This window comes from Aristolochia californica, unplaced genomic scaffold (assembly GCF_029961685.1).
Source record: "Aristolochia californica isolate CCGP_79_NKW_82.1479 unplaced genomic scaffold, dmAriCali1.0.hap1 SCAF_4, whole genome shotgun sequence".
NCBI classification, from domain to species: domain Eukaryota; kingdom Viridiplantae; phylum Streptophyta; class Magnoliopsida; order Piperales; family Aristolochiaceae; genus Aristolochia; species Aristolochia californica.
In genome coordinates this window covers 42191191-42213691 of record NW_027182103.1, presented here as the reverse complement: position 1 = coordinate 42213691, position 22501 = coordinate 42191191, and the positions used below count along the sequence as shown (strand labels likewise).

The 22501-nt window shown below is 37.1% G+C and overlaps 2 protein-coding genes and 1 long non-coding RNA gene across 7 annotated transcripts; 2 read left to right on the top strand and 1 right to left on the bottom strand.

The window, feature by feature from the left end:
- The first annotated feature begins 19 nt into the window (after window positions 1–19).
- LOC137961936 (protein SAWADEE HOMEODOMAIN HOMOLOG 2-like) lies at window positions 20–8575 on the top strand. Of its 3 annotated transcripts, XM_068808592.1 has the most exons (10): window positions 59–99; window positions 374–556; window positions 4471–4556; window positions 4654–4699; window positions 4784–4925; window positions 5142–5205; window positions 6952–7003; window positions 7489–7632; window positions 7735–7854; window positions 7998–8575. In XM_068808592.1, the coding sequence occupies exons 3-10, from the start codon at window positions 4480–4482 to the stop codon at window positions 8328–8330; spliced, it is 978 nt and encodes a 325-aa protein (XP_068664693.1). In that variant the 5' UTR covers window positions 59–99; window positions 374–556; window positions 4471–4479; the 3' UTR covers window positions 8331–8575. The 3 variants fall into 3 exon arrangements, with proteins under 3 accessions (XP_068664692.1, XP_068664691.1, XP_068664693.1); XM_068808591.1 differs by lacking the exon at window positions 374–556 and having other exon boundaries at window positions 20–99; window positions 5157–5205; XM_068808590.1 differs by lacking the exon at window positions 374–556 and having other exon boundaries at window positions 20–99.
- A 1422-nt stretch (window positions 8576–9997) lies between these two features.
- LOC137963613 (uncharacterized) lies at window positions 9998–15416 on the bottom strand. 3 transcript variants are annotated; one of them, XR_011115223.1, is made up of 6 exons: window positions 15266–15416; window positions 14296–14521; window positions 13057–13664; window positions 11614–11726; window positions 11009–11135; window positions 9998–10435 (listed from the first exon to the last, which is right to left on the bottom strand). It is a non-coding gene; the product is annotated as an uncharacterized lncRNA (long non-coding RNA). The 3 variants fall into 3 exon arrangements; XR_011115224.1 differs by lacking the exon at window positions 15266–15416 and adding an exon at window positions 15166–15221; XR_011115225.1 differs by lacking the exon at window positions 15266–15416 and adding an exon at window positions 14615–14792.
- A 4282-nt stretch (window positions 15417–19698) lies between these two features.
- LOC137963368 (uncharacterized) lies at window positions 19699–20232 on the top strand. The gene has a single exon (XM_068810496.1). It carries the CDS (start codon window positions 19699–19701, stop codon window positions 20230–20232), a length of 534 nt encoding a protein of 177 aa, XP_068666597.1.
- Window positions 20233–22501: the final 2269 nt, after the last annotated feature.

The following is a 22501-nucleotide window of genomic DNA, read 5'->3' as shown; positions in this document are numbered from 1 at the left end:
AAAAAAAGATAGTATATATTACTGAGATTGTTGCGCATTTTCCTGATGGCCCCACCACCACACAGTGGAGTTCCTGCCTTCCGGTTCACACCCTCGGAGGTAAACTCGATTCATTTTTATTCCATTATGTCTAAGTGGAATTTGATACAGAGTTTAATTTGATTTTATTAATGTATAGTTCTTTTTCATCTTCTGCGTTTTCCTTCGTGCACGATATTCTCATCTTTTGTCTCTCCTGGAGATTCTGAGTGTTGCTCATGGCTTTGCTTGGTTGATAAATTTTTGCATGAATATCTTCTCCCAGCTAATTCTTCTGTGTTTTTTTATTTTTTGGCCCTTTCACTCGTTTATGTTTTTTTGTGGTGGTCCTCAGATGGATATTGGTGAGATGACTGAATGGGGGTTTATGGATTTCTTGGTGTCATCATGATTCTAAATATTGGCTAATACCAGCATCGCAGTACATTCTCTGGTTGGCTAAGGAGGCACTTTATTTTGGAAATAAAATTTCCATGCACTTCTTGGAAGCATTTAGTGGCATTCGTCCTAACTTTTGGTAGTGAACTTTTGGGAGAAGATTTTTTTAAATGAGTGTATATGTTGGCAAGTAATGAAATTATGGATCTCATATTATGTTGGGAATCTTTATATGAAAATTTTGAAGGGGTATCATTTCCAAAATCATTATTTTAGGAGATTTTGTTAACTCATTACCTGTTTTCTAGTTGAAGTGGATTTTTTGCCTGCTTAGAAATTTTATTTACTTCTGTCCGGAAAATGAAACTGGGAGTTTTTTTTCCTTTGCCTGAAGCCTTGAGAGAGAGTCATTTCCCTATTAGTCAATTGGCTAATCTAAAGAATGAGCATGTCACAGACTCATTGATATCTGAAGCAGTCACATGGAATGATGAGCTTAAGGGGCTTTTGATCATTTTCTTCTTTTGATAGTGGGAATAATTCCACAACAGTTAAAGAAATATTTTGTGGTTATTAGTTGGGAAAACATCTCCTAACTTGGCTAGCATCTTGGGATGAACTTGGTCCCAACTTTTTTTTTTTAATATAGGAAAGTGAGAGGAGAGAATTCAATGTGTGGGGGGGTTGGGAGGATCACATTTAGTTTGTACCCATTGATGTTGTCCATGTCTCGGGCCTATAACCTTTTTTATAGGCTTGTCCAGTGAGAGAAAGTGTTAGTGGGAATAACCCCACATAAGTTAGAGATAGGAAAAATCTTGTGGTCATTAATTGGGAACATGCCTCCTAACTTCAGTTAGTCATTGTGGATAGACTTGGATCCAACTTTAATGCTATATGTTTGAATTGGTGATGATTGTTATTAATGACAAACGAATCGTACAAAACCTAAAGTGAGGGCTTGAAACTCTACATCAAGGGGAAAAGAATCCAATTGCAAAGGGAGGGGCGAGAGACCCCTCCAGGCAAGAGAGTCTAATTTGCTATGGTCACCCCTAGGGGAGTGCTGCCAAATGAATTGCTGAGAGGAGCAGGGAGAAAAGATCTCATCATAGACATGCTTTAACTCTTCATGGAGGGGGGCAGCTTTTATTCATCCAATTGATAACAGGTATTGAATTACCTTCAACTACCAAGGGGCTCAAAGAAGAGTGGACATAAAGCTTCTTGCCTTAGAAGAGCTTTATTTTCTGCTTCTACAGAGTCCATAATACTGACTGGCCCAGAGTCGAGCCAGGATGATTGATCTGTCACTCTTTCGTTTTTGGCTTCCACTACTTGATGGGCACAGGTTCCTGAATGATCTTCCATTGAAGTTCAGTTTAATCCAACCAGGAGGACACGGGCTCCAGTAAATCACTTTTTCACTGTAATGCTAGAAAAAAAGGGACACTGTTGGAGTTGAGCTTCGAATACCTAAATAAATGTCAGGAAGATTTATGAACTTAAGCAAAATTTTAATGCATATAAGGAGCATATATATGATAAATAAGACATAAAATGGCAGTAGAGGCACTGAATGCTGATTCGTGAATCCTTGGACTGAACAAAAAGTTTTTTTTCTCTTTTGATACATGAAGGCACGGTGTGTCATTGGGTGTTCCTTAAAATTTGGACTTGCAATAAATGAAGCAACAGTGGGTCATTGGGTATTCCTTAATTGTTGGAAGAAACAAGAATCTGTTATTGCTCATCAGTGCACGAAGTTAGAATGTCTCCTTGAGTATCTCTTGTCCTTCTCTTACTCAAAGCCAGGGTTGGATATAGGGATTCTTCCGCTTTAAATGACATCCTTTACCATTGCAGTTCAAGACACTTTTGATGACCTTTGTCACTCTTGAAGGAGTGGACGGGGACAATATTTAAGGGTGGCACCAAGCCAAACCGGCTCGCAAACCATTCGAGCTCGGCTCAAGCTCAAACTTGAAAGAAGGTTCATTTAAGTATAACAAGTCAAACTTGAGGTTTTCTAATCACAATTTGTTAGCCCGTGATCCGACTCATTAGCTTAGATTCTTTTACGAAAATACCCTTTACTCTAATTGCTGCAGTCAATTCCCTCTTTAGTTGGTTGATAGTTGCTCTTATTTACCTCAAACCTCAAAGATGATCGATCGTTCAGCCCTTTTGGGTCCCTCAATATCTAATATTGTTGTTTGCCAATAGAAACACTATTGATGGAGGTGTTGGCTCTTTCTTTTAGGTCTATTAAGCTGATTATTATACATTAGTATCCTCCATTGCAATGTCTTGGACTTCTTTGTGATAGCTTGTAGTTCAATGGTACTAATTTCAATATTCTCTTTTTTTTGTAATTTTTTTATTTTTATACTTTTAAATGTAGGTTGGATCTTGAACCCGGCTCGAGCTCAAACTTGGTTAAAATTTTTGGGTTCTACCTCGATTCCAATTTTAGGCTCGAGGCTGAACTCGAATTCGAGCTCAAGTTCGAAGTATTCAGATCAACCCAAACTCGAACATATGCAGGTTCGAGCTTGGCTCGGCTCGATGCCACCTACCCTTTGTTGTCGAGCATGACCTTCACCCCACTTGAGTTCTTGTGTATTTCCTTTCTCCTTTTTCATTTTTTCATTTTAGGTTCATTGGATGTTTCCTTTCCTTCTTCCCTGTTTGTAATTTGATCCTTTCTCCTCTCATTCTTCTGGAGCATCTTCATTTCTCATTTTCGTCATTATCAAAAGGAATGCTTACCCTTGATCTTGATTTAGACCAGACTTTTCTTTGTATCAATGTCTCGTACAATCATCATTGACTTCTCCACCATGATTAACTCTACATGTCCATTATCTACTTTCCGATTCAGTTGGGGAGGCATCGGAGATTCTGTTTCTTGAAACATTGTTGAAAAACCACACGAATAATTTTTGTCCTTCCATGAGTCTTTCTTATTTCAGACTTTATAAAGTTACTATCTAGGCCTTCCTTGTTGAACTTCATTATTTATCTTTAATTTGAATCCTATTCATTGGTTAAAGAAGATCCGAGAGGTCATCCATCTTTTATATCAAATATGGTCTCTTCTTTATTCTCTCGATACGATATCTCTTAACCGATTTCGTCTTGCTTCTCTTGATACAATTTATGATGGTTCAAAAGTCATTTAATAAGTTAGATATCTCAAAATAATTCAAACTTGTTTAGGCAGTTCTGAATATAAAGATTTCTTAGTGCTACATCTTATTTCCATTTATGACAGTCATGTTGGAGGTCTGTAATATGTTTTTGCTAGAATCTTCTTTCCCGGTTGCCTGCAGCAGATATGGAACATGTGGATGCAAATTGCTGTACACGTTTTGATGGCTTAGTGCTAGTATCCTTTTTGTTAAAAAGGAGAAAGTAGAATATGGGAAAGAAAGTGGAGCAATGAAGAGGAAACCCCAGTGCATGGAGAAGAGAGTGAACAGAGTTATGGCTTGACCAGATCTCTATCAATGGAAGAAGTGACTTCACCTCTGGTCACCATTCTTGTTTCCTCTTTTCTTCTCACAATGTTATCTTTACTTGTTCCGTCTCATATTTCCCTTTTCGCACATCTTGATCTGGTTTTCCTTCTCATTGTTTCTCCTACTGTCATCCTTTCCCTTATTAGCTGAAAGAAAACCCTTTTCCTTTTTCTGATCTCATACTTTCTTCCCTTGAATAAGAAGGACATTACGGAATCCGAAGTTACCAAGTGAAAGGAGAAAAAACCCTAACCAGATATTATGGTTGTAATAAAAAAAAGGATCGGCCTATTATACTAAGGAAAATGAATCTGAGATTATAATTTCTCATGAACTCAAATTAGAAGGATGTCATTATAATATCATTTTTGACCGAATTCTTGTTGCCTCTTCTCTATATTGGTGTTTATGGATTCTTGTTGGAGCTTTGTTTGCTTTCTCGTCTCAATGTACTTCTATATATCATGATGGTGCCTACTGTGTTATTTGACACTTTTTTTATCGCTTGTCATGTTGGTACGGTAAAAAGGTTGCCGATATGGAAGCTTGCTTGCAAGAGGCCAACAATGCAATACCTGCGCGTGGGATTATCTCCTCTCTTGCAGATAAATTCAGGTATTTATATAAATTAAATTAAATTTGTCTGTAAGAAATTTTAAAACTACCATGATCCACCTTTTGTTGTGAGTCATGTAGCTATCTGTGATTGTAGTTCATCAGCAGATCGAGCAGGAAAAATAGTTGTGCTGCCAAAACAGGTATTAAGGCTCATTTTGGTTGTTATTTATGGTCAGGTCTTTCTTGGCAGCTTGCCAGTAGTAATTGCTGTAAAGTTGTTACAGGTGTGGAATTGGTTTCAAAATAGGCGTTATGCTCAAAAAGCAAAATTAGTCAATACTCGTGGGAAGCTGAGTGTCACACCTATGCCTCGGAATGATTCAGTCCCAGCAAAAAATGTGCATGTGCCATTTTCTACACAGCCAGGTATATTTATCATCTGCCGTATCCTGCACTTCATGGTTTTTTGTTGACTGTTAAATTATGTTTACCATCTGCTGTATTCTTCACTCAATTTTTTTTTTCTGAAGACTCGTACTTTTTTTAAGGGTGGACGTTTATTATTCTGTCCTATTATGTTACATAAAAAAAGTTTTGCACTCTTATTTCTATGCCATTTTTTATTTCCTTGTGTTTATGAAGGAAAAATAACTGCAGAGGGCAATCAGCTGGAATTTGAGGCCAAATCAGCTAGAGATGGGGCCTGGTTAGTGTTTCTATTTATCTTTTTCTAATTGTTGTTCTGAATGTCTAACCGAATTGTTATAACTGACTGGCTTTGACTTTTGTGCCTGAATGTGGTTAGATATAGGTAATTTTCTGTCTTGCCTTTTATTTTCCTGTTCCTTGGTAATGCCTTAATTGATTCATATTCCTCTCCGGGAATAAAGACTTGCTTTATTTTACCAGTTGGGTGCTCCAAAAGTTAAAAAATAAATAAATTTCTTTACTGGTCGTTTGGCTAAACAAATTATTATACTGATTCTTTGGCTAGGGATTGTTAATTCATTTCCTTTTCTTTCTAGATGCTCTTGTTTTCTCGTGTTCTGTTTCTTGTTGTTTCTTCCCTTGCAGCCTTGAGCTACTTAATAAAATCACCTCTCCAAAATAAAAAAAAATAAAAAAAATCAATATGCATTCAGATAATCTTAGAGTTTGTAAGTCTACTCATGATGGAGACCAAATTCTCTTGCTAAATTCTACTGCTTTGGGTCTCCTTGGTTTCATGTCATGTGCTTAGCCATCAAACCAGGAATTGTGGTTCTCTTGTTGTTCAGAATGTAATGGTTGCAAGTGGTTCAAAAACCCTTAAGAGAAGGAAGCAATGAATGACACAAGAGTGCACAATCAGCAGATTTGATTCTTTGTACAATGTGAGATTGTGCATTTTTCATTTTGTTTATGCTCTGTTTGCTGGTTCTGATGCGTTATTGTTTGTTTTTTACATTGAGGATTGATTGCCCTGGTGTGATGTGGGTTTGGTGGTGGATAAGATTTATATTAGGCATATGTTAGCCAACCTGACTTGCTTTTTGGAAAGGTCTTTTATCACTTGTCAGAAGTGCTGTGAAAAATGGTCAAACCATAACTGAACAAGAAAGAACGTAGAGGGCAAGATAGTACCTGAAAGACCCCTACTTTCAGATGTCAAGTCCTTCCAATAATCTAATAGGATATTTCAGTTTTACCTTACATGGGAAACAAGCACTCTATCTACGTCTTTTTTATCACAAGCATCTTCGAGACCTGCATGTGAATGCCCAAATTCATTTATCTTCCATGTTTTGTGTACACTACTCTGATATCTTCCATGTAGACTTACGTAAGGACGTGGATATTTCTTGGTGGCACACCCCTTGAAGTGCTAATAACATTTCTGATACCTCGGCTAAGGCCCTCTCTCCCCCTTTGATGCTTGTTGACACTTCTATTGGGGGAGCTTTTTCTTAGCGTTTAGTTTTTATTGTGATCCTTTATCTGTACTCTTTCCTCCCTCGGGAGGCTTCTTAATGGAATCCTTTTTCTCTTTGTTACAAAAAGAAATTCTTTAGAGGTTACAGCATTTATCTACTCAATATTCCTGCCATGTTAAAGTTTGATTACTCGAAATGTACTTTTTTATTTTATTTACTGATGTTGTATCTTAACACCTTTTCCTTTTCAATACGTGGGTAGCTTCTCAATGTCTGTAGCAAGCCTCCGCATGTTCAGTAAATGACTTTACTTCTATGAATGTGTTAGTGACCATCAAGGAGTTGTTTGGTTTGGTCAGGAATAAATTTGCAAGAACTTTTTTTATATGATAGACAGTTTACTGGAGCAAAATATTTCTATCACTCCTTATGGTAGTTGATTTTTAGCACATTAATTTAATGCTAAACGTTTAATGTATTTTTATTGAGTTTATTAGTTTTGGAATTGTTTCATGTTATTTCTAACTTGTTCCCCTCAGGTATGATGTGGCGAGCTTCATATCTCATAGAATGTTAGAAACAGGTGAACTGGTAATGTTTTTTTCTGACCTTTGCCTTTACAATTATAGACCCCGAAAAAGGTTAGGCTGCAGTGTTCCGCATGTGAAATGTTCAACTGTATGACATGAAGTTACGTTATGTTGTTGTATAGCACTCAAAAAACCAATAGTAATGGAATTCAAATACTCAAATTGTGGGCATGGTTAGTTTACCTGGAGGTGCATGGCTGGAATCTATATTATGAAATTCTTTTACTGAAGGGAGGGAGAGAAGGAGGGAGAATATAAATATGAATATCTAATTCTTTCTTCCAAGCATGGAAGTGGAATTCCAGTTGCTGGAGAAAACAATGTTTTATTTGAATTCTAAATCTAGGGTTGCTGTTTTCAAGGCACTAGAATTTCAAGGATTTGGACTCTGAACATACACCTCCTTATTCTGAAATCCGCATAGATTTCTTCTACTTAACATAGATGGCGGTTCCAATTTCTGTGACACATTAATTCTCTTTTCAGGAAGTTAGGGTTGAGTTTTCAGGTTTTGGTGAAGAGGAGGATGAGTGGGTTAATGTACACAAATGTGTGAGGCAACGTTCTCTTCCATGTGAAAGTACTGAATGTGTTGTAGTAGTTCCTGGAGACCTAATTCTTTGTTATCAGGTAATGCCACATTTGTGAATCTGCTATGATTTATTGTTTCTTGTCTTTCAGATATATGCAGCTTCTCAGATTTCAACTGTTATGAACTTTTTTCCTATTCAGGAAAGTAATGATCAGGCTCTTTATTTTGATGCTCATGTCCTTGATGCACAACGACGGAGGCACGATGTCCGAGGATGTCGCTGCAGATTTCTTGTTCGTTATGATCATGACCAATCAGAGGTATTTGCTTTCCCCTTGTTATTGTGTATCGGTACAAGAAGCCTCTTACAGGGACTTCATGATGCTAGTTGATTGCATGTTTTTAACATCTGAAGTGATAATTGTAAGACTAATAAAGGTAAGGTATTTTCTTTTATATTCAGGAAATAGTCCCCCTGAGAAAAGTCTGCCGCCGACCCGAAACTGATTGCCGTCTGCAGCAGTTATATGCTTCAAGAGAGTTTGCAGCATTAAATGCAAAGAATGCCACCAAAGGCCCATCTTCAGTAAGTTCTTCTAATAAGAATTTGGCTGCTCAGAGGCCTCGAAAACAGAAAAAAGTGGAGGGTAGTTCTGATGTGGCTGGGGTTACAACTTCAGCTGCTCAACCGAGTGAGGATGCAAATATCGAGAGTTCCCCTTCTGTTGCACCTATTGAAGCCGCACCTGCTGTTGGAGGTGGCGGTACTCTGCAGGAAGCAAACACAAGTGGCTAATGACTTCGTGTCCAGAGCATCTTGTAGTCTTTGTTGTGCTAATGTGGTTCAAGTCTATAGACAAAACAGGGTCATTAGAAATGCTCAATAGATACAGGCTTATAATATAGTTGACTGTGGATTCTGTCTTATGTAGTTCCTTTGTGAACCTTTTGGAGCTTCTTGGTTGCTCCAGAAATTTTTTAAAATATCAAGAACCATTTTCTGTTGGCGTTATATGTTTTTTTTTTTCAGGTCTTCGATTGTTTGACTATGTGAAGCAAGTAGGTGACTACTATCAATTCCCTATTGCTAAATAGGGAATGAAAAAGATTTGCTATTATTTCCATTCTCTAAAGTTGGATTGCCAGTTCTTTCCACTGTAGGCAAACTTAAATATCTACAGCCTGTGATGTGAGTTTGTTTTTGTTATTATTACTGTTGAGGAACTCTTTGGGGACAGTCTGTGAATGGATTGCAGGGTGGGTCCGTCACCCTTCAACTGGTGATACAGTGTGAAGTAACTGAAACATGCATGGTGGTGCTCCCTTGTGCTCACTTCAACCACTGTCATAATAGCTTCCAAGAAGACCATCAACCCAGCAGAAATCAATTGATCTCCCTCGCGGACCTCGCTTTCATTTAATTGTGTTGGAGAGTGGCGTGCCACGACTTGGTTTCTGACTCAAATGAGATTTGGATGAGTTATATGCTCCTTTCCTTTTTTCGTTAGAAAAAAAACTTTTGGGAAATTTCAGGAAGCTGTAGTCTTCTTTATTTGTCTTAGAACTACAAATATGTGAGGCGGATAGGTGCTATAACTGGTTTACATTAAAAATGGAAGTGATGGTATGGTATCAGGTAACACGTATTGGGCTTTGATGTTCTGGTAGATATGAGTTTATTTATCTCAAGACTGGCCAAATACTGGTATTAGAAGTTCCAAGTCCCGGTCCAGTTTGATTTAGGGTTTCGGGTCATACCGACCTAATAAATAGGAAAGTGTGGCTGAACATGAGATTAATTCATAATGGTCCTACAAATCATGAATGAACCTTAATCGGTTCTATTCATAAGGGTCTCCTCCTCGAAAGCTCGCCTAACAAAAACTGTTGGAGCTCGCTCAATGAAAAGTTAGAAACTCGTCTTGCATCTTGGAGAGGGAAATTTCTTTCTAAAGCCGGAATACTGGTGGCAGAGCGACAAACCTCTGACTTAACATACCACTCTCATCAATTATCTTTCTTCTGAATACATAAATTATCTTGACAACCCTATTAAAGTAATCAATGAGGCTGAGAAAGCAGCTGAAAAAGTCATTTGGAGTCTGATGCAATTCACAGAGAATTTGCGACGCCATTATGGGAAAGAGCCACACTCCATGGAGGTAAGGATGGCTTCTAGGTTATTAGCTGGTGTATACTAGGCTTTTAGTGCATTTGTGAAATTTTCCATGATAAAAGAGTTAATGGGACAGATACTTCTCAAAAAGCACTATGTGAAGAGAATGGCTGCTGACCTTGGCATCAGTAGAATATATGCTTCAGGAAAGATGGTTGGAATGAAAACCAAGATGACAAACAGAATATTCAAGCTCATGTCAAACTCGATGGCATCTGATATAGAAGAGCTATGAAGCTGAAAAAAAATGCAGCCAACCCACATAAACATAATATAGAAGAGGACCATAATACAAGTAAAATGATTAATTACCCTTATATCTTCTACACAGAAATATTTCTTACTTAAGATTGTACCTGTTATACGTTTATGTTTCTTATCCTGGCACTCAAAAGAGCCTGCTAGAGATGCCCAAAAAGAAAACATCCAAATGCATGCATGATCCACAATCTTGATGAATTGAACTTTGCCAGACAAAAAGCAGAAGTTGCCTAACCGGTGAGATTTCCTGCCAGCACCTAATGCAAAGTGCTGAGCCCACTACTATGATGTTATGGGATCTCCGCTGGTATATCAACCTGTGTGTCTGGTATATATGCCTTGAGAAGAAGATAAACTTCTTTCACATATTTTTTCAACACGTCAATTTCCGTGGATTCAACACCTTGGCCTCTGTTGTCCTCATATAGTTTTTTGGAGGAGCCTGGGATCTTCTTGTACAGAATCTACAAATGTCAACCATAAGCAACAAAAGTTAAAAGTGTAAGTAATAAGTATCAAAACATATACTGTTTCCATTTGGCAGGTAACTTCAAGGTCCTATTACAATGTTAACACAGGTATGTTCAATTACTGTTTTCATTTACTACAATGAAATCAAAGGAATACATGCAGGATTCACTGTACAACCTTGCAGAATGCTAGTCTCAAATCCTCGGGATGAAAACCTCGCCTATTGTTCTATAAGTTGGAATGGTAAACCAGTATTATTGCAAGAGGAAATTCTTTTCTCAGGTTTCATTTTAAATCGAGGACTTAAGTTGCTTCTTTCTCTGATGTTCAGCTGGGGTGTATGTTGCAGATTAAGCGATGGTTTTCGTGCATAGTTAAGGCTAGCCAAGAACACTACGAATAAAATGCATCTTTAGATATTTTTACTTCTTCTGACGCAGCTCATCCATGTTTAGATTAAAAATAAACAATATGAGAAAAAAAAAAAAAAAAAAGATTCACGTATGCTCAATGAGACTAAAAGCCAGAAAAGGAAAATTTGTATTTAATATCTCTAGATAACTAACTTGGAGATGTTACGCTGGCGTCGATAATGTCGTCCAGCAGCACGGTAACAGCTCTCGATTTAGGAGTGGTGGACATCGCGAAGGACCGGTTGCCTCCCACGCGATGTATCATCATCCTCCAATAACTCTGCAATTATAAAATCTCATCACAACACAAACCAAAAAATTAGCTAATACATAGAATAAAACATTGATAATTAAAGCTACAGAGAGTCGTCATAGATGCATTAACGCCGCCTACAAAGAGTAGATAAGATACACCCACAATAGCTCTGGAACCCGTGCCTGACAGACCAGAGCCACAAAACTAATGAAATTGTGCTAGAAACACTAACGAGACAGATTTCACAAGAACTATACGATGATGCTGAGGCAAATACCGGCTCAATAACCCTTCGTTTCAGAGAATAATCAGTCAATTATCGAACAAAGGATGGCTTTTAGGTCCTCTATGAATAGAAAGTTCGGGGGATATCTGGCAATAAGTGGCATACCAGCGAAGATGGACTACTACGAAGTGGTAGCAGGGACAGACACTTAGACACTCTACAATCCTGGAAGTGTTGCGTTGCTTTGTTTCTGCGGCCATAGAAGCAGGTGCATACCTTCAAGCTTAAGTAGGATTGGTGGGACTGGAGCCAAAAAACTCTACCAGACCAGCATAAGTGAACCATTCAATACACTGCAAATACTGCTTGCTAATTTGTGCAAGTGCAATCTGTCAAAATGCAAAACAAAGAAAAAAGGAATTTGAGAGAATAAATAATTTGAGAGGTTTTGTTGAAATTGTAATAAAAATACATACGTGCGGAGAAGACAATGAAGAACGAAGATAAATTCTTTCTTTATCACTTCGAAGCAGGTAATATGAGACTCGAGGGACCCCTCAAACTGCGGACGAGGTGGATGATATTCAGTTTGTGAGGCAGAGATCCCTTTTACGGCTTCTGCAGTTCTGCATCTCAATCAGAAGTGTCCATGGGTAAAGAAGTAGTGTCTGGTGAAACTTCTTTATTTGGTAGGAAGTATTAAATTAAGAGTCAAAATTGAGAGCGTTAGCATGCTCGCTCCTCTTGCCTGCCTAGAGAGTTTTCCAGAGTCACATGTGATTCTCCATTTCGAGCAACCTTTTGAAGTTAGAGAGAGCTGATGTATTATACAAAGAGAGATCATTATATGTGTCATGTAGGTGATTGTTCTAGCAGCAGCTTCTGGCCTTCATACCGCCATCAAGAAAAATAAATATACCATCGACATACAATTTGATGTAATTGGATAATTTAATTAGAACTTGCCAATCTTCCAGTTTTAAAACACTGGCATAAGACTGCTCAAACTTGCTACATGGAGATCTTTATTAGCAAACCTCCACAATTTGATCTATTTTATTTAAAGAACATTTTTAAAACCTTTTCTCTTAAACAATCTTTCCAAAAAGCCAAAGCCCTTTTTAAGAAGGATGAACCATCCAAATAATGCCAGCAAAAACAGAGAAAAAAAGCAGCATGCACATAAAAAACTAGACTTCATGCAAAATAGAAAATATATACTTGTGTAATTAAAGAGTAATAAAATCATAAAGCCCCAATCTACCAATTATAATCTATCGATGGATCACCATGCAATCATAGGCTTAGAATTGAGTTAGTTCAAGGTCAAACCTGCCTACCATTGTCTAATTAACCAAACACTCTCAAACAACGCATACACCAATCAATCCAGACTAAATCTGAACTAATTGCTAAGCCTATTTACTGAAAAATAAATATCACAAAGCTATCGGTGAAAATGAAACGCAGTGGGTAGGTAACAACACATGAAAGCGAACCATGTGAAGGCAACTCTTCAAATTTATACCCACGTGTACAAGCATCACAGTCACACTTCACTAAGCAAAACCCAAAAAAAAAGAACGTTCGCCAATAAGCTTGCACAAAATTTATATACACATTCTCTTATGTATATATATACATAAAAGTCCAACATGAACTAGTTTTCAAAAGCTACAAAGCAAAAATTCGCTGGTGATACAACTGATAGACACTTACTAAAGGCACCAATATATGCAAAAGAAAGGACTCTCTGGCGGGATGAAGAGTTAATGGTAAAAGGCTGTAGACTGCTGCAGGAAGTACTGCCTGCACGAGATAAACAATGATCCTGAGATCTATACAATATACCAGTAATGAAAACACATTCTAACAACAAAAGTTCGCTCTGGAAAACACTCTAAGCAAGAGCAGGGACAAAGCAATGGGACTCCCAACTTCCACAAGAAAACCCCTAAATTCTGACCAATGGCTTGGACTTCTCACCAAACAAGGAAGCTCCATATGAGAGCAATCTTTCTGCCATTCCCATGTGGAAGCTATAAAAGAAGATGTCTGCCTGACAAAATGCACATCAAGGACCAGTGGGTTGTTAGTGCGCACCATAGGAGAACCACAAAAGAAACCTTTACAGTTGTTGCCATCATCCACATCATCTTCGAGATCATCCTATAAAATAATTTTATCGCCAAAAGAGTGACCCTTTAACAAGACAGAGATCTACAGAGAGTTTAAATGCACAAATGGTGAAGTAAAAAAGAAGTACCTAATTCCAGAAACAATTTAACAACCCCAAACCAGCACCTCCTCTTTGAACTGACAGGCTACTGGCATCGATAAAGCAGCAAGCATAAGCATAACAGATAAGTTTCACTATGCCACATTATCTATCACGTGAGGATAGACCAAAAACTAGGCCTTCTATGATCATGTATAAAAAATAAATCTTCACGATGACACCTGCACACTGGGTGTGCATAACTGCCTCATGCTCAGTCAAAGATTAGAAAGACAAGCACCAATTGGACTCTCTATCAAGTGAGATAGACTAATAACATTTCACATTGACTATTGCAATAGGTAACTGTGCAAGGAATTGTGCAACATATCCAAGAAAATTCGTGTAATGCCATTGAGAACAGAGAATAAGAAGAGATGGGAAATGGGAGAATAAGTAGATCTTTAAGCATCACTTGCTAATAACAGGAATGACATCAATGTCTCAATCATCTGACAAACCACAACAACGAAACAAACATAAGGAAGCGAGTGTTTCACAATAAACAACACAAAGTAGCTGTATGAGGAAGTCAGTGCCAGATATGAAGGAAAAAAACACTAGATAAACGATGTAAATAATGTGTTTCCTTGGAAAAAAAATGTGAACACTCAACCTGCTCACAAAACAACCCAAACTAACAAACAACTAGAAATAAGTGATAAATCTGAAATATGTACCTTTTATAGGTGCAGCATATTCAATTGAGATTATCCACACCATAGGGGGACCTGGAAAGTCTCAGGGATGCAGGAAATAATGACTTCCTCTGGACAAGATATTGCTTGATTGCCACTTTGATGCGCATTTGGTTTCACATCCAGAGCACACTTCATTGAAGTATTGTCCAAGGTGATTTGCTCCACAACAATAAGCCTCTTCAGATTATCCATAGCTAACAAATTCCTGACAAGCAAATGGTGCAGCATTAATACGTCTATACAGACGTAGGGATGTAGAATTTTTAGCCTTCCTTGTCTATAGGAAGGTAAAACATACCCCGGATCTGCCGTGTGATACACAACATTTGCCAGCATTTAATGGGCAATACAACAGTGAATTTTAGAAAAACAATAGTGTGTGTTAACTGGCACAGGCAAGCTCAGAATCTGCAACGACCAAATCATATTGTATTTTCAGATATGTGATAACCACACAGCAAACTAGTGCATTCAAACCTCATTTTCTCAGTAAGGTAAACAAAAAAATACCTCAAACAATAATAAGTCTAGCATTAATATAATAACTAGGAACTTTGAACCCTGCGAACCAAAAGGCATCAGGAAGTTAAACACTCAATACTCAGCAGTCGCAAAAACTTATTATAACTGCAAAAACATAGAGTAACCAGTAATTCCTGTAAACGACCAACAATAAAGACAGAAAGGAAGATCTTAAAAGGAAAAACCATGATTCGTAAATACACAAAATTTGCTAAAAGATATTGGTAACTAGGATCCTAAAGAAAACCAGAAAAAGTTAACAGACACCAGATCTCCTATTCACAATATAACAAAAGGTCTCAGAGGACAAAAACATCCGAAAACTACCTTAAATTTTTTAATCCGTAACAGGAGGCTGAGATTGTATAAGAACAGAGGGAATTAGGATCCGCCCAAGGGAAGAAGAAATTGGGAGAGAAGCAGGCACCTGAGAAAAAATTCACCAGCTGAAGCGATGAGGACAGGCTCCCAATGACCAGTCTTGATCGAAAGACACAAATCTTGGTTAGCAAAGAACATAATTTCCCTCTGTTTGGGAAGTTATAGAATAAGAAAGAGTAATGAAGAAATGAAACCCCCTGTGAAACTTCCCGCTCGTGGCTTGGCTTTTAACAGAGGTCATATATAACCATATAAATATATGGCCTTCCGACATTACCCTCCTTCCCTTGGTGGGTCATGGGTGGTGTGCAACTCGACCGGTTTGACCGATTCACTGTTTTGATTAACAAATTTTACAGTCTCGTGAGCTGAATAAGGGGACCGGGTTCGGTTGAACCAATTCAACCGGCTAATCTACTCTAGGATTTATAACGGAGCTTTCAAGTTTTAATTATTCATGCTATTCACATGCACAATGATAAAAGTACTCTTCGAACATATTTATTTCTTACTTCTCATATAATAAAAGGAAAGAATTATTTTTAAAATTGTATCTATCAATTTTTATGTATTTAAAAAGACATTTAAAAATACTCTCCAAAAGGAGCTCGAAAAAATTTGAGTTTCTATCCGAGACTATTGTCCATAACATGCCATGTAATTTGGTTACATGAGTAACATAAGCTTCAATAGTAGATCTTACAGAGTATGAATGCTTCAAGGCACAAAAATGAGCATATTTGCTTAGTCATTTACCCTAATGCAAGGAGAATTTTCTCCTTTCGATCAGCATAATTTTTACCATTTAGATTAATAATATTAGAGGAATAAAAATTTGGAACAAATAAAGTTCAAACAATTGCAAAATAAACAACAATGTTTATTAAAACATAGAATGAAGCCAAAGAGTGAATATTTACCCATGTAATTGTACACAAACAAATAAATTAATATGTTATTATAATATTTCCTACGGGCTTAGATCATAACACATAAGCGATTTATATTACTATATGATGAGATCAAAAATTTATCTCTAAAGGAATTTTCTAGGTCTATGGGCAACTAGATTTTTTTAAAATATTTCTATTTCATCCTAATTAATCACTTAAATATAACAATTACCTTATGGGGTTAAATTATTATATTTTCATGATTAATCATAATTTTTATGTCATTAACTCTACGTGACTAAGCTTAATGTCACTAAATATTTTCATAATTAAGAATGATGTTGCTATTACTTAAATATTCAAATATAAACAAAAATATGACATCAAAATAATTGACTAAAATTTATGCCAATTATTAATTCCTTATATTTAAGTATGCATAAAACCTAAATAATTATTTTTCACAAATAAAAAATAAACTAAAGTATGCATATTAAACAATCATATATGCATGTACAACTATTTTATTCCAATGTATAAGGGGAAAAAACATGAAAACCAAATTTTTTTTTTCTATTATACATATATAAATTAAATGTTTTCAATTATAACTCTCATGTTGAGAGGGTTGAGAGGGTCTAAGGCGCTAGTTTGAAGTTGTAGCTTCAAATCCTTCGCGTAACACCAAAATTGCTTTTTTTTTAATCACACATCCATGTGTGACACACATTGAAGTTTTTTTTTTATATTTCTGCATGTTGGAGGTTGTCTTCAACCTCCAGCCACAAGCATACACCTCTTGGTTCTTTGGTGCGTACAACACTATGGGACAGTCGGAGAGTAGGATGTCTGCTCTCCCGGTCTTGGCTACGATCCGACATGAGCTCAATGTCGGTGCACATAGAGCCGGTCTCAGATTTGTTCCAACGTGCCACAGAGCCAAGGATGTTAAAGTTGTTATTGAAAGAACTATTCTTTCGGGACTATTTAGTCTTTAGACCAGTTCTTCTAGATTGTTAAACAAAAGAATTTTCTGTTTTCTATTAGGCTATTTGTAAGCCATTTAATTCTTTCAATAAATTGATTTTTCATCTCCCGATTCTTGCTTTGAACATACAAATATTCGACATTTGGTACTAGAGCCAGGTTAACCAATTCGACGACAATTTCGAGAGGAAAATTCCGATCGGCAAAGCCTCAACCATAGAAGGAGAGAACTTTGAAATCTTCTCTGGCGAACCCACGATTACCCTCGTCTTCCAACGTCGTAGTCGTAGAAGGAGAGAGGTCACGTGCAGCGCCTCTACTGGTGCTCTGATCCGGTCTTCCGAGAGACTCTGTCACCAATGGTCATTAGCAACGAGCGATCTGTCAAGACTTCTCGCCCCGATGCTGAGGCCTCGCCGAAATAGCCTCCTCCATTTCTAAGACCTCCTGTGCTGCGCTATTTCAGGAACCAGCGTCGCGGGGACAATGATGGCTTGAAATTAATTCCGCACAAAGTTAGGAAGCGAAATTAATTCGAACCATTGGGTGCAGATTGGACCAACGACTGACCCGGACCATACCTAAGCCGAGCTGAGTCAAATTTTGGGGTCTAGTAAACGGGTGCAGATTAGACCCAGACCGGATTGGACCAGCGACCTAACTAGACCAGACCGGAGCTGAGTCAACTATTGAGGCCTAGTAAGAATGGCAACTGAAAGTAGCTTTGTTCAACCAATAATTCCAAAGTTTGATGAACACTATGATCACTTGTGTATGCTCATGAAAAATTTTCTGTACTCGAAGGAATATTGGGACTTGATAGAGGAAGGGATCCCCTACAGCAGAAGCAGGGGCAGAACTCATAGAAGGACAAAAGAAGGTGATTACATATGCAAAATTGAAGGATTTGAAGGCTAAGAATTATCTCTTTCGAGCCATCGATCGATAAGTCCTGGAAACTATTTTGAAAAAGAATACAACGAAGAATATTTGGGACTCCTTGAAGCAAAAGTACAAGGGAACGACACGGGTGCAACGTGTACAACGATAGGCGCTTCGAAAGGAATTTGAGGTGCTCAACATGAAGGTAGGAGAATCTGTGATTGAATACTTTGCTCGAACCCTTACTATAACCAACAAGATGAGGATTCATGGTGAGAAAATGGAGGATATTGTGGTCATTGAAAAGATTCTAAGATCAATGACTACAAAATTCGATTATGTTGAAAATTCGATTATGTTGTGTGCTCTATTGAAGAGTCTAATGATCTAGACACCTTGTCTATTGATGTACTAAAAAGCAGTCTTCTAGTGCATGAACAACGCATGAATAATCATGTTGTTGAAGAACAAGCATTGAAGGTTACTTATGAAGGGCAATTAGGAGGAAGAGGACGAGGTCGTGGTGGATTTAAAAGAAGAGGACGAGGTAGGCAAAACTTTGATAAGTCTACCATTGAGTGTTATAATTATCAAAAGTTTGGACGTTTTCAATATGAATGCCCAACAAAGGGGACAAAGACAAAAGGCACACTATGCAGAAGTTAATGAAGAAATGTTGTTAATGGCATATGTGGACTCCAAGGAAGCTAGTAAAAAAGAGTTATAGTTCCTTGATTCGGGTTGCAACAACAATATGTGTGGCAAGAAAGAACTTTTCTCCATGCTTAATGAAAGTTTTAACAATTTTGTAAAGTTGGGAGACAATTCAAGCATAGTTGTGATAGGAAAAGGACACATACAAATGCTGGTGAATGGACATATGCAGGTCATCACTGAGGTGTTTTATGTTCCAGAATTGAAAACTAATTTGCTAAGTATTGAATAACTACAAGAAAAGGGTTTGCAATCTCATACAACATGGGAATTGTAAAATGTATCATCCTGAAAGAGGATTGGTCATGGTGACTGCAATGACCCCAAATAGAATATTCAACTTACCTTCCCAGAAACAACTAAAAGAAGAAATATGTTTTTTTCTCTTACGGAGGATCTAGCTCGACTTTGGCACTTTAGATATGGACATTTAAGCTTCAATGGCTTAAAAACTCTTCAACAGAAAAGAATGGTGAATGGGCTGCCTCAATTTACAACTCCCATGGTATGTAAAGACTGTTTGGTAAGAAAACAATACAGATATCCATTTCCAAAAGAGAGCACATGGAGGGCTTTTTAGAATCTTCAAGTGGTGCATGCTGACATCTGTGGACCAATCAACCCCACTTCAAACGGCAAAAGCCGCAAAACTTGAGTTTATTTCTTGGTAGATAAATTAGAAGCTTTCATTACTTTCAAGAATTATAAGAGTCGTGTTGAGAAAGAAATCGTTTCATATACAAGATGTCTTTGCACTGATCGTAGAGGAGAATTTACATCACACGAGTTCACAAATTTTTGTAAGGAAAATGACATACGTAGACAACTGGCAGTGGCATATACTCCACAATAGAACGGAGTTGCAAAGAGAAAGAACCAGACCATTATGGATATGGTTCAAAGTATGCTTTCAGAAAGAGAGAGTCTAAAAACTTTCTAGCCTGAAGCAGTCAATTGGACTGTCTATGTTCTGAATAGAAGTCCAACTTTAGTAGTTAAAAACATGACTCCTAAAGAAGCTTGGAGTGGAACTAAACCATTAGTTAATCATTTTAGCGTGTTTGACTGCATATCACATGTTCATATTCCTGATAATAAGACGACTAAGCTTGATGACAAAAGTGTGAGATGTATTATACTCGGAGTTAATGAGGCATCGAAAACATACATATTGTATGATCCAGTTTCTCATAAGATAATAGTAAGCAAAAATGTGAAGTTTGAAGAAGAAAACAGTTGGGATTGGAGCAAGAGTCATGAAGAAGTCATTATAACTGATCTAGATTGGGGGGAAAGTGACAAAGAATCTCTCACAATAAATAACAATGGAGGAAACATTAAAGCTGATCACCGTGACAATTCAACAAAAGATATAGAGAGTGATCATTCAGATGAGTCAAATAAAGAAAATAGGCCACCAACTTGGACGAAAGATTACGAAAGTGGAGAAGGTCTCTCTAAGGAAGAAAATAATGCATACCAAACTTTGTTTGCAAGCAGTGATCCAACCTCATTTGGCGATGCTGTGAAAATATGAAGTGGAAAAAAGCAAAAGATGCAAAAAGAAGTCATAGAGAGAAATGATACGTGGGAGTTGACAAACTTACTTACTGAAGCAAAGAAGGTTGGGGTAAAATGGGTTTACAAGACAAAGCTCAATGAGAATGGAGAAATGGATAAGTACAAGGCCCAATTGGTAGCAAAGGGATACACTCAAAAGCATGTAGTAGATTATATTGAGGTTTTTGCACCTGTAGTTCGGTTAGATACAATTCGACTGGTGATTTCTCTTGCAGCTCTGAAGGAATGGACAATCTACCAATTAGACGTAAAATTAGTCTTCTTGTGTGGTGAACTAAGTGAAAAAGTATTTGTCGAACAACCTCCCTGCTATGAATAGAAGGGCAATGAGCAGAAGGTATAAAGACTAAAAAAAACCTTGTATGGACTTAAACAAGCTCCACGAGCTTGGTATAGTCGTATAGAGCCCTATTTTATGAAAGAAGGATTTGAGAAATGCCACCATGAACATAGTTTATTCATCAAGATTGGAAATGGAGGTAAGATCTTAATTGTGTGTATCTATGTGGATGATATTATATTTACTGAGAATGATGAGTTTATGTTTTTTGAGTTTAAAAAAACATGATGCTTGAATTTGATATGAGTGATCTTGGAAAAATGAAATACTTTCTTGGCATTGAGGTGATGCAAAGATTATATGACATTTTTATTAGTCAAAAGAAATATATATATATATATATATATATATATATATATATATATATATATATATATATATATATAGGAAGTGTTGGAGAGGTTCAACATGGATAAATGCAACCTAGTGTGCAATCCTATGGTTCCTAGCTTATGAAAAATGAAGACGAAGTGAGGATAGACAGTACTTTCTATAAACAGATTGTGGGAAGTCTTATGCATTTGATTGTCACTCGTGTAAATGTTATGTTTGTGGCGAGTCTCATAAGTAGATTGATGGATTGCCCTATTGAACTTCATTTCCAAGTAGCAAAGAGGATACTAAGGTATTTGAAATGTACTATTGATTTTGGTGTGTTCTACAAGAAGGGAGGAAGTGAGACATTGATTGTCTACACAAATAGTGATTATGTTGGGGATTTAGACGATAGAAAAAATACTTCATGTTATGTATTTATGTTGGGCTCAAGAGCAGTAAAACAACCTGTAGTCGCCTTGTCCAATACTGAAGTTGCGTTCATTACTGCAACCTCATGTGTATGTTAAGCAATATGGATAAGAAAGATATTGGAAAATCTCAGCTATGCTCAACATGATTCCACAACAGTTTACCGTGATAACAGTTCAACAACCAAGCTTTCTAAAAATCCAATGATGCATAGTCGCTGCAAACACATTGATGTTCGCTTGCATCTTCTTCGTGAGTTCACAAAAGATGAATTTGTAAAGATGGTTCATTGTCATATGCAAGAACAAGTTGCAGATATAATGACTAAGCCTTTAAAGCTTGACGCGTTCTTAAAAATACGCGATCTGTTGAGTGTTTGTTCGGATCCAAGTATAAATTGATTGTTAAAAGCATTTAGTTTAAGGGAGGAGGTTAAAGTTGTTACTGAAGGAATTATTCCTTCGGGACTATTTTTTATCCTTAGACTAGTTCTTTCGGATAGTTAAACGAAATAATCTTCTATTTTTCTGTAAGGTTATTTGTAAGCCATTTAGTTCTTTCAATAAACTGATTTTTCATTTCCTGGTTCTTGCTTTAAATACACAAATATTTGACAAATGATGCGTCACACGGAGGGAGTCCAAACATACCAATTTCTCAAACTATCTTTCCCATCAAAAGAGGTGAAGTTGGAAGTGATGGGCAGCTACAACTATCCCACTATTCCTACATATAAAGAAAATTACTTAATAATGAGTCAACTTAAAAAATAAAGAACGTTTCTAACATGAGCCACACTCATATTGCTGAAAAACATATTAGGAAACCGAGTCCCTGATTAGGGACACATGTCTTTTATCACATATCAGGGGATCTCGAGTTGCATAAGGAAAAGAATGTACCAAGTTGTATCATATCTTTGTATTATTACTTTTGATAAGTTTGATACAACCAGGGTGGGTGTATTGGCCTTACATAGCTTTAATGTTTCATGTATCTAGATTCGGATGGCTGGAGAGGTTACATTCTGGGGGTGGGCATCTTAACCATGTTAAATTTTACATAGGGGGTGGGACGTCTCACCCCTGAACTTAGATTATACCTCAAAATTAAATCGAAGTTTATTACCTGGGTACTA

Excerpts from the sequence above, each read along its gene's own strand:
- LOC137961936 (XM_068808590.1), top strand. The coding sequence starts at position 46 with ATGGCCCCACCACCACACAGTGGAGTTCCTGCCTTCCGGTTCACACCC. Across the intron at positions 4,700-4,783 it reads TAGTTGTGCTGCCAAAACAG|GTGTGGAATTGGTTTCAAAA; the intron begins GTATTAAGGCTC and ends AAGTTGTTACAG. Across the intron at positions 7,004-7,488 it reads TGTTAGAAACAGGTGAACTG|GAAGTTAGGGTTGAGTTTTC; the intron begins GTAATGTTTTTT and ends TTCTCTTTTCAG.
- LOC137963368 (XM_068810496.1), top strand. The coding sequence starts at position 19,699 with ATGACTCCTAAAGAAGCTTGGAGTGGAACTAAACCATTAGTTAATCAT.